We start from the raw sequence: 16,391 nt of genomic DNA on the forward strand, positions 1-16,391 counted from the left end.
ATGTACACCCCCAACGAGAGCACATCAAAAAAAAAAAAAAAAAAAAAAAAGTAGAGGTATGGGGAAAATATGAATTTGAACGACAACTTGACATTTCTCCTCGCCCTTGTAGTCATGTCTATTACTATTAACTGCAAACACGTCACAAGTACTGGGAGATCCCTTTTTTTGTGCAAAAGTATCAAACGGGTTAGCAGGCAGTGTTTAAGTTCTTATATCAAAAAGGATGTGGAGAATTATTCCAAGTATTTTAAAAACTCGTGTTCACTGATATTGTCTTCTGGGACGGGGGGGACAGAGGCGTGTGATTTCTGTAGCATGCTTTACAATATGTACATGAAGTACTTGTCAAAATTGAAAAACAAGAAAAATATTAAATACGAAGTGATCGATTTAAGCAAAAACGAAGTGGGGATAAAAAAAGTGGAAATAAAAATCGATGGAGAATATAGCTTTTACAATTTCGTATCAGAAAAGGGGATTCACAGAATGGTTCGCAATTCCCCCTTCAATGCACAGAATAAAAAAATGACGTCCTTCGTAAAAGTCGATGTAATCCCCACACTAAGTTACAACGACACAAATGTCATCAACTTTTTAAACATTGCAGAGAGTAGTTCGACCCCCGTGAAGAAAACCATGAACAGTCGAAATATCAACGTGAATGAAATTGCACTCAACAAAAGCGATTTAGTCATTCAGACAATGAGGTCAGGGGGCAAGGGAGGACAAAATGTTAACAAAGTCGAAACGGCTGTGCGGATCTTGCATAAACCAACAAACATTTCTGTGAAGGTGTCAAGTGAGAGGTCACAGATTCTTAACAAACGAATTGCATTAAAAACGATATATGAAAAGCTCCTGTACTTACAGCTGGAAGCTTTGAAGAACAAAAAATATGAATTTTCAAATAAAAGCTTAACGCATTTTGGGGAACAGATTAGGAATTATATTTTGTATGGAAATAAAATGATAAAAGACACACGGACGAATGTCTCCTCGACCGATGTCGATAGGGTTTTGTTTCAGGGTGAAATTGAGTTGTTTGTAGACGCTTATAAGAAGTATCTTTGAAAGGGAGAAAGGGTGATTATGGGTGGATGGAACCCTGCTGGGGCTTACGTCAGAGCAAGGAACGAATCTTTGGAAAAATAATTTGCTCCAATGGGCGGAAGGAGACGTGGGAAGGAAGCACGCCATATGTGAACACTCTCATGTGCATATGCAGTGAAGACGAAGACCTATTCCCTCGTTGCTGGGCAAAGTGAGGGTTCCTTTCCGAATTTTTGGCTTCCCCCTCTGAGTACTTAATGTATAACAACAAAAGACCCCTTTTTGTTCTCCCTGTTGCCTAGTCATAGTGTACAATTCGGCAAGCAGCTCGAGAGAAACACTTTTCTAATTAAGGACAGCTGCGTGTGGAAGGGAAAAGAGGAGAGTCTCCAAAATGGAAAATACAAAAAACGGGTGTAAAAGAAGGGTGAACAGAATGGATAATATTTATGTGCACGGTTGGACGTACACTTTTTTCCCCCTGCATTATACCTTCATCTTTCTCCCGTTTTTTCCCCTGTTTTTTCCCACTTTTTTGCCGCATTTTTTTCTGTTTTCTCTGTTCGTTCATCCCTCTCCTGCGACGCATGCGAAGTGGTCACCTACACTCTTTGCGATATGATGTGAGGTGTAAAATGTCCAAAGAACAGTTAACAGGGGAGGAGGAAAAACGTCCATTAGGCCGCTTCATTTCCCACGTTTGTTTCCCCCCGTTGGAGCATTTTTTTCCGAAGTTCCATATCGGCGCTTTGGCAGTGCTGCAAAAAATTGTCATATATGTATATATATACATATATATGCATTTATATATGTATTGTTTTTTTTGTGTTTTTTCTTCCCCCATCTAAACTGTTTTTAAAAATAAATGAACCTCCTCTAATTTTACGCAGAATAAATGTGCCAGTAGTTGAGGAGTTTTACACATCCCCGTGGAATTTTTTCACCCCCTTGGACTGCCACTAGCGTGAAGTCTGCGAGCGGCAATGTGTGGTTAAAAGGTGTTGGGCAAATAAGTTGGCACAGGGGGAGGAGCAACGCAGCGAATAGTCCTACGAAGATTTTTCCTATAATTAGTGGGCCTCTCCTGTTTAGCTGCCCCGCGCACATATTTGCACGCACTAATAGGTGTATTGCCAAAAGTATGAGAGCACACCCACTGGAGCAATCTTCTTCACCCTCTTTAAGAGCCAAAACACTCCACGGTGTAGAAGTGGTATGCATACAAATTTCCCCCCTACCTCCGTTTGATTACACTCGGATTTGATTACACTCGCGTTTGATTACACTTGGATTTCATTACACTCGGGTTTTATTTCACTCGTGTTTGATTACACTCGGATTTGATTACACTCCGGTTTATTTACCATTCCGATTTGTTCACTTCCACACGAATACCATGAAAGGAACAAAATGCAGAAGCTTCTGAGCAAATGCTTAAGTGGCAGCAACTCGGACAATGCAGCCATCGGGGAGGAAGGGCTTTTACAAACATGTCAGATTGTAATGGGCTTGGACAACAACCTAGATGAGGTAAACTGTATGAACATTGAACAGCTAGACAATGATTTCTTATGTCGGTTTGAACATTACGCGAAGAAAAACTCCACAGAAGCCATACGAATGAGTGGACTGAATGGAAGCGCAAGAGCACATATCTCCAATTTGAATGAATACTGTGAGAACCGTTTTAATGAAATGTTTAACATAGAGTATATAGATTACTCCTTATCATTTTACGAAGTGATTTTTTTAAACTTCTTCAGTTCGTTCGGCGAAAAGCAGGGGAGAAAAAAAAAAGAGAAAATATCATGGGAAGATAACATATACGTAATGAACAGATTTTACCAAAAGATGAAAACACAGAAGTATGTCCTGCTTCATAAAGCTAATTCAATTCCTCATAAGAAGAAGAAGAAAAAAAATGTGAATTACCAAAATGGGGATGCATTCCTGTGTAGTGACAACATGATCGCCATAGCGGATGGAGTTTCATCCATTAAAAATACTGGAATTAATGTAGGCAATTTTTCAAATGAGCTTTTGAAAAAGTGCTTAAATTTGTATCTACACAGGTGTGTGAACAGTGCACTATTTGAGGAACAAAATCGGGTCGTGTTTAACCATTACAAAATCAAACACAAAGAAGAGGAAGTGCTCAAGCCAATTGTATGTAGAAGCGCCTGCTCGTCTAACTTTCTGGGAGCCTCCACACTATTGCTTTCATCTGTGGAGAGAGAAAAGTTGCACATTTGCTCTATTGGAGATTGCCAAATGTTGATACTACGATTTAGGAAGAATTTCCTCACAGATAAACGCATCCGAGCAGTGCAGAGCAACATCCGAGCCAATCAACTTTTGGGAAATTCTTTGAAACGGGAGAGTGCTCTCGCGGACATCTTGCAAGATAACACTTATACAGATATGTGTAGTGGCCCTTCTGATGAGGAGACTAATGGGGACTCTTTGGATGCGACTGAGCAGGGGTTTAAATCGAAGAGGTATAACTCGCCAAAAAGACCCGCTCTTAGTACACCCCATCTGAGCAGTAGCAAAGAAGGTGCTCTTCACCACACCGCGGAGGGGAGCAAATTCAAGCTAAAAGGGCTGTATTTACAAAGGGAGGAACTTTACAAAAAAGACCTCTTTAGGGAGGCAAACGGAGATAAAGTTTCGCCGCAGGATTGTGAATCTGTCACATTATACTTGGAAGAGGAGTTAATTGCAGATATGTGTGAACAGCTTGAAGAGTACTTGGCTAATAAAAATTACAAAATAGGAAATTTAACCTTTGTGGTGAAGGAGGAGGAGGACTGTCCCCATGGAGTTACATCCTTTGACACTATTACAGGGAGTCAATCTAATACCAAGACGGAGTCTCTCCTAGGTCAGAAATATTTTCACACCATCGAGAGTGACTGGTACGAAAATGAAAACCAACCACTTTCGACGATGAGCACCATGGATGAAAGTGGATATAGAAATTTGCTGCGTTTTTTTGACTTGGATCGGACGGACATTTCGGGCATTGACAGGGGGGAGGATTATCGAAAGTGTGTTGAGGGAAGACCCACTCAGGGGAATTACCATCAGGAAATGGGAAGCGGCATGGACAGGAGCTGGAGTGAAGAAAACAGCCAAAAATGCGTCCAGGTTAACCATTTTAATAACTACCGATTTAGGTGCTTTGACGCGGATAAGAGCCACTTCGATATAATTTACAAGTCGAAAGTGCAGCAACATTATTTTAACTGTCCCTTCCAAATAACCTTCATGCCTGCTACTCTGGGCGGTCATCTGCGGAGGAAAGCATCCAATGGGGGCGCGAGAGCGGTAGGCACAGAGGGAGCACACGCAAACAAGTTGGGCGAATGTAATAGGGTTAAAATGAGTACATATAACGACATCATTTCGAAGTGTATCAGGTACTGCGAATACGCCACAGTTGACGTAAAAAATAATGACATCATTGTAAGTGGAAGCGATGGACTATTCGATAATCTATACGACGATGACATTATGGAAATTTTGTTCAATAACTTCTACACAGTTAAGTGCAACGAATTTATCCAACTAAAAGAAATCTACAATTTTTATGATGAGTGTATAAGTGTATTACGCAAGGTGAAACACACTATTTCCGAAGACTGGCACAAGGGAAAAAATCCGACACGCACATTTTCTGGTGCGATAAATCAATCTTCCGATGTGGATGTTAATACGGACCACGGGGAGGAGCTCAAATGGAAAGGTGAACCCAATGCCGTGGGTGGTGAATCACCCGGTACTCTCCGTTCTGGGGAGAACCACGATGCCCTCTTATCTCGTGGGGAGGGGAATAATAAACGCAAGAATGCAATGAACGGGAGGATGAACAAATCTGAGGTGATCCCAGATGAGAAACAAAGAGCAGAAAATGGTGAAATGAATGGAAGGGGAGGAAATGCGGATCTGTTATTAGGAAATATCAACTCCTTCGATTACACACGTGCACGACGAAATAAGACAGACGCCAGTGAGGACAACTGGGATGAACGAATGAAGAAAGAGAAGGAACGAAGTTTCTTCTTCAGCAGAAAGTATAAGAGCAACATAAGCACCGCTATGCTTCGGTTGAAATTTCCTTCTAAAATAAAGAGCATGTTTTCGATGAAAGCGAAAGGAAGGAGAAGTGCAAAGGGAAAGACGAAAAGCCAAATGTGCCAATCAGAACGAGGGGAAGACTTCCCGAAGGCGAACAAAAATCGAAACGAAGAGCAACACCATGAAACGGGGCCGAAACGAAATCTACATGAAGCCGAAGTGGATGCATATAACCCCTTCGTGCAGAATAAACAAATTGATTATGCCGAAGACAACAGGAGTTATTCTGAACATTCCGGTGGGTCATTAAATCGGAGGGACCTCAAGATTGGGGCGTATTTAAAGAAGGGTGACCATTTGGGGACTCCCTCGGCAGGTGACGCATATTCAGACGACCTCACATTGGACAATGAGGGGAACTTCCGAGGAGTCTACAATTCCAATGCCCAGCGAAAAACACATGGGCTCAAAGGGGTAGGCAATTTTGTTAACCGTAAGGGCAAGGATTGTGGGTTTACCAAGGGGCCGGCTGACTGGTCTGGAAATGCCTTTGGGAATGTACTCCAACGAGCGGAGCGCCAAAGGACAACGGAAATAATCGCTAACGATGGGGTAATCCCATTGAGGAGGGAGAAAACGAACGGCACGGATAAGTGGATAACAGAGCAGACTACACTGCCTGGAAATTCAGAACACGATAGCTATGGAGCGAGTGGTATAAAAAACGGAGGAGAAAAGAAAAGAAAAAAAATTATTGTGCAACGCAAAATAAAATGTGGCACCTTTGCATACGAGCCAACCGATTTCGTCCTCTTCGACGAAAGTAACAACATTTACTTAAACACCAGGAAGGCGTGCGATGAGATTGTGCAGCTGTCCAACATCTTAGCCAACCAAGAGGTGAACAAAACTCTGATAAGGAAGAGAAGAAAGGAATACGAGGCGCACCGTGGAAATATGAATGATAAAGGGAAAGAAAGCGTTCCTGACAATGCACATATGTGTGATGTGTTGGGGAAAATAAAAAACGATAAGCACCCTTCCAGGAAAGCCCCTCCCAGCATCTATAAAAAAGAGACAAACTTGTTTGATAAAGTTAACTACGACGATATACAGTCAAACAAATCCAGCGATAAAATAATTTTAACCCCCATATCGGAGTTCATCTTTGATAAGTACAGAAAATACTTTAACATGGGGAAGCCGGACGATATAACTGTCGTACTTTCCGTCGTGAAGGAGAACAAGTACACTTAGCCGAAAAAAAAAGACATTTGTTTTTCCCCCTACACATTTGTTTTTCCTCTGATACATTTGTTTGAGTAACTTTTCATCCCTCCTTGTTTTGTCTCGTACGTTGCATTTTCCTCTTTTTGTGTGTTTTTTTTCCCATGCGATACGTGCTACACGCAAAAAAATCAACTTTTTAAAAAGTGGCATATTCGCAAAACTGAACAAAGGTGGCGAAATGGGCCCTCAGATGTCCGCATTCGTGCACACACAATTACGCTTGTGCAAAATGAAGAAGGATGAGAGGGAGTTATGTCAACAAAACAAGGTTAGAACACGTGAAAAAGGGAAAAGGGGCGGGAAGAAGGGAAAAGGGAAGGACGAGGAAAGCAGAAGGGTGTTCATCGAACGTTGCGGGTTGCATCCCAACAATTAAAAAAAAAAGAAAAAAGCTAAGGGGGGGGAGACAAACCTGGTAGAAAAAAATGGGCGCAATAAATGGGTGCAATAAATCGGCGCAATGAATGGGACAGGAAGCCTCTGGCCTCGCAGGACACGCAACACAGTTCCCACATGCAGACGAATCAAGTGTTGTCCAAATACAAATAATTGAGTGAGGCGAAGAAGGGGTAGTAATAATTTTCGTGTGTTAAAATGCTTTGAAAAATTGTGTTATAAAATGTTAGCACGCTTAACTGGTTTGCAAATTTGCAGGCCTTTCCAGGTATACCCCCTTTGGGACATCCCCAATTCCGTATCTTGATGTGAAAGGGCGTGTCTGCAAAGGTGGTGTCGCTCTTTTTAAAATCGTACTTCCGTTCAAAGTCCAAGTCGTAGTTATTCAAGGGAGATAAATTCATAGCGAAGTATCTGTGAATAAGCGAATACCTTTTCTGGTAGAGGACGTACGGGTCAAAGGGATGTTTCCTTCTTTTCGGTTTTAATTCCCACGTCCTTTTAAGAAAACTATTTACTACCATTTCAATGTGCTTCTCAAAGTGCACCAAGAGGAGGAATAGCAAATGATGAATTTTTTTATATTCTATATGGGTACCTTTTACACATTGGTTTAGCCCCATGTGCTTTATGATGTAATAGGAGAAGAAGGAGATAAAGTAGCTGTCTAGATATTTATATATCAGCACTTTTCGGAAGGGGAAACTTTCCTGTCCATTATTTATATTTATCTGCATTAACGATGTGTACCTTTCATTGTGGTAGCTCCTCGTTTTTGTCTTCTTTCCCCTGACGTAGTTCTCTATCTCTTTATCAGTCATTTTGTTTATCCAACTGGGGGCGTCTTCTTCACTCCTAATTTTTATTTTATACAAATTGTTCAGTATTGTCCTTTCTCTTTTTAATGACAGCCCATGGTAAACTTCATCTTGTCGTGCCTCCGCCTGGGTATCTCCCTCCGGCTTGTCGATACTCACCCGCGTGCTGCTGCCGTTGGCCCCGCTATGCGACTTCTGCGGACGGTGCGACTCATCAAGGTAGTGTGTGCCATCCTCGTATTGTCTGCCATCCGCGCAGTTTGAACCACACGCACGAGACACACTCTTGACGGCTGGTTTTTCACTACATGGGATTGCCTCTCCCCCCAGTGCCATGCCGGAAAAACCCACCGCTCGCGCAATATAAGGGTTGTGACGCAGTAGGGAGTTCCTCATTTTAAACCTCCTGGTTAAGGAGTGGTTGAAAAGGGTGTAGGGCGTGACGATGGGACCCCGTTTGTGCAGCCCCCTGTTCTTCCAATAGTTGTAAAAGTATGCATCGTAGTTCATTTTGCGTAATGAAGAACCACCATGGGCTGGCTTTTGGAACTGCTCTTTCTCTTCCCTATGTCGGCTGTCTTCTTTGCTCAATTTGTCTGGGCCTCTATGCGGGTTGCATTGGGGGACACTCCTCACGAATCTATTATTGCGCGGGGTCACAGGGGGATGAAGGGCTGGCTCCTTTGCGATGAGTATTTTCTTCGCTGCGTTCCCCAAGGGGGCAAACTTCCTGCATCTTGCCGATTTCCGCGCAGGCACCGACTTCCCCCTTTTCACCCTTGGAAGAATTTCCGAGTGATAAAACTTGCACAGCACGGAGAGGGATATCAGTGAAAGGGTCCAAACCAGAATCTGATTGAGTACTTCCTCCAAAAGGGGCTCCTCCACATTGTGCACGTAAATTCGCAGTGCTTTGTCATCACACGTGTGGAACATGCTTATTCTCTGCTCCACATTCTTGTGATTGCTTCGGAAGTTTTGGTTTATTAGCGCCTCCTTCTCTTTTACTAACAGCAAAATCATGTTATTGTAAAAGAAAAAAGACAGCGCGATGGAGATTTTGACAAAAAGTTGAATTTTATCATGCGTGCGACTTTCCAGATAGGTAAAATGGTTGACGAAGAAGGATAAGAGGACGAATAGGTTTCTGAAAAAATCGTTAACAATAAAATGATCCATTTTTCTGCCGCTTTTGTGGCCCCTTTTGTGGCCGCCGCTCTTGCAACTCCCCTGCGTCTCCCATTTGCTCCTTTCTCCCTTACAAAAGTAATCTTTCACCTTATTTATGTAGAGATTCTTAAAAGGGGTCCTGCCATTTTTGTGCAAAAAAATATCGGCGTACATCTGTATCAGGAAGTGGTCAATGTGAAAGAATAAGCAAGCGTCTACGAAATGTCTTAAAAATTTTGCAAATTTTTTTTTTTTTAAAAAAATATTTTCCTCTCTGACTAATGTGGAGCTGATTTTCTCTCCATCCCCTAAATTGATTGTGTCAAAAATGTTCAAACTTGTTCTTGGCTTTTCCAAAAGGGTAATCACCCCGTTTGGTTCTATGTTGATCTGTTTGCACTTTTCACATTTCTGATCGGGGGAGATTCTTCCCCCCCTTGGCCTCTTATTTGAATGTGCACTTTCATTTCCCTTCTGTAATTTTCTTTTGTTTACCAAATTATACCCGTTAGCCTCAGATTCCTTGGACATTGTTAAGCAGTACAAATCTTTAATATCTACTGCGAAGGAAAAGGGGTCATGTATTCTCTTCAACACGATAATTTTGTTGTCCTTCTGTTTGCACCTCTTTGCTTTGACAATGCCGACGTGAAAAAGTAAATATTTTTCAATTCTTTTTTTCATTTCATTTGTACCGAAATGGTGTACCCCCTGATACGTCTTTTCACTTGACTGTGTTACGCACCTTTTTTTGCTCCTACGGGAGAGGTACTTTTCTAAGTATCTCCTTTTTGTGGTGCAAGTGTTCACAGGCGTGGCTTCAATACGGTGAGGGGTAGAAGCTTCACATTTTCTGTATCCCCCTTGTCGATGCCCGACCAATAACTCATTTTTCTGATTCATCATAATTTGAAATAAAATTCTATGAGAATTTTTTATCTTTATAAATGGCATGATGTGCTCAAAATTGAGAAAGGAAAATTCAACTTGGTAGACATTTTTTATTAAGAAGAGGACGTCCGATATGTTGTAAATCCTTAGCTTCAAGTCATCAATTTCTTGTGCATATTTTTTCTTATTAATATTTTTATTATTGTATAACCCGACATAGTAAAACTTCTTTGTTAGAAAAATGGAGTAAAAAAGTAGCAGTATATGGCCAAAATGCATCTTGTCGAAGGTTCCGGCGAAGAGGCCTATATCGCTTGTGTGCAAGTTTTTTCCTATGACTCTTTTTATTTTCTCCTTCTTTATTTTTATGCTTTTTCTCTGGTGCGTTTTTGTGGTGACACTTCCACGCTGGGGTTTGTTCGGATTGGGGCGGGTTTCCCCCTTTGGCGAATTTCTCCCGCTTCGTGACTTATCCGTGTTCGGGGAATTTTTCGGACTTCGACCCTCCCGTATGCCCATTTTTACGACGTCTCGACCGTACACCCTCTCATAGGGTATGGTTAAGGCCCTATTGGGACCGTTCAGGACGACGACGGGGCAGTAGAACCGCCTCAATTGGCGCGCATCTCTCCTTGATAGAAACTTCTTATAATAATTCATAAAGCAAAAATTCTGGTGATAGACAAAGGTGTAAAGCTTGTGCAAATCCGAGACGGGTAAGACTACACGCACAGATGTTTCTAACTTCTCATCGTAAATCTTCTCCACAATATACTTTAAATAGTAAAAGGTGGACAGTTTAAGTATACATTTTGAGCTAACAAATTTGACAAATAAGTATATATTTCTAACTCTCCTTTTTATTCTGATAATAAATTTAATTAGCCATTTTATGTTCTGTTGGACCCTTTTGAAAAGCTTATTTTCTGTGGCTCGTCTTAAGTTTGCGCTGTTACTGACTAGGCTGAGATTGCAATTTTGGAGGGGTTTATAAAGATACGCGCTAACAGTGAAATTGTGCAAATGCTGCTTTTTTTCGTGCCAGTCGACTCTCCTTCCGCGCCTTTTGGTGTAGGTAACAAAGTTGTAATCTTCAAATATTAGGAACCCATTTTCGTATGATGTGTTTTCCCCCATATTGGCTGAACAGATGTGAGTCCATGCCCATGCTCATATGATGGTACGCATAGGTAACAGTGAAAAAGGGGGGCTAAAGTGCTCAGTCTTATTTTTGAGAGCAGCTAACATGTACTTATGTCCTTATGTTTTTATGGGCTTACATATATATCTCATGCATGGGGGAGGGGGGGAGTGGAAGGCATTTTCTATACGCGGGATTTCTCACGTGAGGGCGACGAGCATCCCTTTTTCTCAATTTTTTTCAATGCCTTCTTTTAAAGTGATAGAGTCTTGCGTTTAACTTTGTTTCTCGTGCTTCCTCACCAATATTTTTGGGTAACCCTTTAAATTTTAAGCGCAATTTTGATGATAATATTGGGCACATTTGGGGGCGCAATTATTATTTTTCTTTTTTTCTTTGTTTTTTTCTTTTTTTTTTTTTTTTTTCTTTTGAGGAAGCCATGTTGAAGGTGAGAAGATAAAGGAAGCGGAATCAGATGGAGGCGCGACAGGGGGAAAAGAAACTACGTGAGATTACACCCATACTCTGCAGCAACAATGTTAGAAATTATTCACAAATTGGTTGACACATCTGTGAGTGGCATACATAAATATGTTCAGCCTACGAGCCATACATGCGCCTATACTCTACTGCGTGTTTACACTTTTTTTTTGCAGTAGGATCAAGTGTTTGCGAGGGGAGTGAAAAAAAAGAATGCATATAAAGGCATGCTATAAAATGTACAACACGTACGTACTTGCGTGTTGTAAACTCTTTATCTCTCAGGTTAACGCTTTTCCTATTTTGACAGCACCTCCGCGGTGCGTAATTGCGCAGTAATATGCGTGAATAGGCGGTTGCTACAATGCGGGGGTGCCACACGCACACTCAAATGATACGCGTAGGGGGGGAAGGAAATATACTACCAACGCAGGTTGCCAAAATGTCCAATCAAAATGTGCTATCCAAATACACTTCTGGAAACGTGCAGAGTAAGCGCAACTACCGAACAACAAAGTTAGTCGCGCGCGAATTGAAGAATCTCAGCAGCCAAATGGAAAAAACTTCGCCTGATGTGGCGCAATTTTCCTCAAAAGGCAGTCGCAAAACGGGGATAACACAAATACATAGCGAGAGTGTATAGCAAGTGCCTGTTACGTACATCACAGGCACAATTTTCCACCCAACAAATCGTTGCTAACGAGGCAAATGAGCTTTTGAATAAAATTAAAGAAAAGTCACTTGGAAGTGGTGTAACGACAAAAATGTATGCAAATCGCCTGAATGGGAAGGTGAAAATGGGAAAAAAAAAAATAGACAATATCGAATGGCATATTTCCATGAACTTCAAACAGAGGGTAAAATTATTTTTAGCTGTTTCGGCGTGCTCCCCATTTGATGTCGAAACAGACGCCGGGTAAATGCTTCAAAGGGAATTCGCACTCCTGCTTCATAAAATATAAGGTTAAAGTGCGTAAAAGGCCAAAAGTAATATGCAGTGCTTTTATTACGCATGGGTAGGGAACAATTTCAGGGGGGTGCCTACCCGCATAAGCATATCTTTTTTTTGGGCGTACTTCTTTAATTGTAGTCAAATTTGTCGTACATTGTGTTTGTAAAAATTTCAGGCACTTTCAATCCCATGTCGACAAACATACATACGTATACACATGCACAAGTGAAAGGGAACAGTTGTGCATGAAGAAGATCTGTGCGATACCATTTGTCCAAGTGTTTCCATGTTACATTTGTTTTCAGATGGGGAAGTGATCATACAGGGGAGACCACTGTTTATGCTAATAGCAGAAATGGAAAGGTAGAGTTGTTGGATGCGGGGAGAAAATCAAACATTTGCATCTTTTTTTTTTATTTTTCTGGTTCGTACCTCGTAAAAAAAAAAGCACAATACAAGAGATGGAAAATGTTTTTCTCATCCTTTGAACTTGTAAAACATGGAAATTTTCCGCGAACAATACAGTAATTCTTATTAACATTGCTGTTAACAGGCAGGCCTATTCTCGGGAATATCCGCAGCCCCTCTGTAGTTGTCCATCGTTTTATTTTAAAAGAAGGAGAAACAGCCAATACGTTTTCACACAGTGTACGCGCGCATGTGTGTGAAGTGTACCAAATGAATATGCTTTCATTCCTTTTTTGCAAACGCAATGAGGGACAACGAAGCATACGATTTAGTTCCCCCCAATGCGGTTCTTGCTGAGCAGGCACGTGAAACTGCTAGGAGTGATTAATTATTAATAACCATCTTTTCAAATGTAAAGGCGTAAAATAGAGAAGGCTAAAGGGTCAAATTTCATTTACGCATAAGAGGCTGTCAAAGTTGTTCACTTGCGGGGCTACTTTATCGTTACATATATGGAACGACGAGTTACAACTACTTCGCACTGCTTTCTAACTTTAAATGTTCCTCGTTGGGACAGTGCGCAGTGGGAAACCTATGTGCGTTACATTTGGTGTAACTTGTTTCATTAACCACTCCACTATCCTTTACATTTTTGTGCGTTTCACACACCGGATAAATATACGCAGGGGTAACGCAGAGATAGAGCAAAGATAGCGCAGATGACTCCTTATTCTTTTGCTCATTTCGGGGGAGCATTCGGCAGTCCTGTGTACCGTTGCTTCCTTCTGGATTGCCCCCCATTTGGATAAGCAGATAGTGAAATTTTTAACACAACTGCCTATGCACTAATGCATCAGGAAGGACGGACATGGTGAGCTAGGAGTGGCAGCGAACTTAATAATTTTGTTGAGAATTTATACGGGGGGGTAGCTTACTTTACAACGTCTGTCATTATCATCACACATTGTTATAGCCGTATAGGAAAAGATTAAACCTCGGGAGAAATATTTTTGCCCTCTGTTCATATGTTACGAAGTGGTCATGAACTTTTTGTGAGGCTTCATATGAAGCATGTAATGTGGGGAGTTGTTAAAGGTAAAATAAACATTGCGCTAGTAATACCTGCTCCAACATTATAGGCGTTCTTTCTTTGGTGTAATATAATACGTTGGCCTATTTCGTTTGGAATGCAAAATATGCCCTCTCACGGATGTGCGGATATGTACAAAACGTGTACATTCGTATTGTGCGTACCATTATGTATACGCCATGCGTAATTGCGAATGTTTGGAATTATACCAAATAAAATTATGCGCCACGTATAGTTAATGTAAAAAAATTATAAAATTTCTTTTTTCCTTGTATGACGCGCTATATAAACGGTGTTTTATTATTTTATAGAACGGAGGGACTCTGCTCGTTATTTTTTGAAGTAGCACATTTTTCTGGGGGAAATGCGAATTTTGACACGGAACATATGAGGAGTCCTGAGGTGTTTTCTTTCCACCCCTTGGCGTGGTCGTAATAAATGCGCGGCGAATATTGGCAAATCCGCGCACGCCCATGTACATATATATATACATATACATGCGCGCAAATGCGTGTATCATTTCTGTTTTTTTTTTTTCTGCTTTTGTAATTTTAAGGCCTGCCTCGGCGCGCCTTCCCCCCCGTGTTTCCACAGACACTGTAGCTTTCATACAAGCTGCGATGGATTGCGAGCATTTGCAGTAAGATAGGTGTATGCCACAGGAATTAATTTTCCAGAATACACCAGCCACAAGCAGAAGCTGCGCATAGGCATATGGAAAATTTTGCGCGTCATAAAAATGTATTTTCTCTTTTATTGCCCACATCGCTGTCACATGCACATACATGCGGGGGAATATGTACGTAAATGTACGTTTCGGCCTTCATAGGAGCATACAAGCGCATACATATGCATACGCTATCTAAGTATAAATATATACATATGTAAATATATATTATATATATATATGTACGTATGTATGCATGTAATACACGCGTAATGTTCATACTCACGCGCGTAATGCTCGGCGTACATGATTATAATAGCCGCTTATACAACGGACCCCTCACGATTTGTACACTGCAGAATTGGGGGACTGATGATCAAAAAAAAAAAAACAAAAAAGAGGGAAACAAAAGAAGTTAACAAAAGGAAAACAAAAAAGTTTACGAAAGGAAAGGAAAAAAAGCTTGCGAACGGAAAACACAAACGTTAGCAAAGGAAAACCGTATATTCCCAATAAAGAAGAGTAAAGGCACAGAAAATCAGCAATTTGTCATGTTATAAATTTTTACTGCGCCTTTCTTTTCCTGCAAACGGGAAAAATAACGAATAAAACTTAAATAAGTGTTTAAGTTTTATTTCTTTCATATGAAAGTTGTGCTGTTATTACATTTTCATTTTAATGATAAGTAAACGTATGTACATAGCAGAAGCAACTGTTTTCTTGAACGCTCATTTTTTTCTTGTTTAAAATTTCAGTTATACCGGGCACGAATCGACCTGCAACGTTCCCCATGGGGCCATCCCTTTGCCACTTATGCTTATCGGCATTCGCCCTGTAGCCTATTCACCTTGTAGCGAGCACCAGCCCAGGCGCGTGCAGCAGGGTACACGCACCCAATCGCGCTCACACAATCACACTCACCCTCCTTTGCATACCCTGCCACCCATAGCCAGCTGAATCGAACCAGCTATCATCACCCAAGAACTTACCCCCACACGTCATGTGATCCAATGCCCCCTTTGAAAGAGTGAAATATTTTTTTATTTCACCCCTTTCGAACCCTTTGTACATATTTTTTTCTGTTCATCCCGGGCACACATGCGTCCGAGTACGCGGAAGTACACCATCCTTTGTGTATACTCGCTAACATCTCGTGATGCCCCCGGCGTCATGAATTTTAGCGCGTTCGCCAATTGTATATATATGTATATATATATATTTTAATTTTGGAAAAATATATTTTCCTTTTAAGTCTAAATAAAAAAAATCTCGTTAATGCTATACCAAGGCACAATCACTACGCAGTTTCCCATTTCGTGTTTCCTTGCACAGCACTGTGTAAACTGTTTTACCTTTGGGCCGAGTAGCTTATCCTTTGAATAGCTGCCCCTTCGCTTCGTACGCATCCGCAGCACACATCTGTCCTCTGCGTTTTAAGGAAGCGCAACTTAACGCCTTTTCCGCCCGAAGAGAGGGAAGCAGAGGACATACAGCCATGAAACCTTCAGATGTAGAAAGTCACAATGAAAAAATATTTAGTTTATGAAAATATGCATCATTCGTACATTCTGAATAGTATAAAAAATGGAGAAGAATCGGAAAAGGTATATTTTTCATTTGATTTGCCCAATATGTGCGAGTCTACTTGAAGAAAAAAAAATGACTTTTTTTTTTTCGCCACTTTTTGTTATATGTTTTGCAACGGCGCAGAGGAAGATCTGTGCATGTCTGTACATGCTATACCTGTGTAAATATAGAACTAAAAAATGTCACATGGACGTTTTTGAGTGAAGAAAAAGACATTTGTGTGTTTTTGCGCTACAGTGGAATGCCTGTAGGCTCTGTCCTGCGTTACTTCACGTGTTTTTCTTTCTTTCTTGTGCATATAATTTCTCGCCTTTGCCACACCCAGGCGAAGGTTCATTTGGAGGCACGTTCTGGACTTTTCCCCCTTC

The 16,391-nt window shown here is 41.1% G+C and overlaps 3 protein-coding genes across 3 annotated transcripts; 2 read left to right on the top strand and 1 right to left on the bottom strand.

Annotated features, from left to right (window-relative positions):
- Positions 1–69: 69 nt before the first annotated feature.
- Positions 70–1,074, top strand: C922_03013 (peptide chain release factor 2; the record flags this gene model as incomplete). The annotated part of the gene is made up of 1 exon (XM_008818607.1): positions 70–1,074. The coding sequence occupies one exon, from the start codon at positions 70–72 to the stop codon at positions 1,072–1,074; it is 1,005 nt and encodes a 334-aa protein (XP_008816829.1).
- A 1,389-nt stretch (positions 1,075–2,463) lies between these two features.
- C922_03014 (hypothetical protein) lies at positions 2,464–6,390 on the top strand (the record flags this gene model as incomplete). Its single annotated transcript, XM_008818608.1, has 1 exon — positions 2,464–6,390. One exon carries the CDS (start codon positions 2,464–2,466, stop codon positions 6,388–6,390), a length of 3,927 nt encoding a protein of 1,308 aa, XP_008816830.1.
- A 557-nt stretch (positions 6,391–6,947) lies between these two features.
- Positions 6,948–10,835, bottom strand: C922_03015 (hypothetical protein; the record flags this gene model as incomplete). The annotated part of the gene is made up of 1 exon (XM_008818609.1): positions 6,948–10,835. The coding sequence occupies one exon, from the start codon at positions 10,833–10,835 to the stop codon at positions 6,948–6,950; it is 3,888 nt and encodes a 1,295-aa protein (XP_008816831.1).
- Between the last annotated feature and the right edge of the window lie 5,556 nt (positions 10,836–16,391).

Source organism: Plasmodium inui, assembly GCF_000524495.1.
Source record: "Plasmodium inui San Antonio 1 unplaced genomic scaffold supercont1.11, whole genome shotgun sequence".
Taxonomy (NCBI): Eukaryota; Apicomplexa; class Aconoidasida; order Haemosporida; family Plasmodiidae; genus Plasmodium; species Plasmodium inui.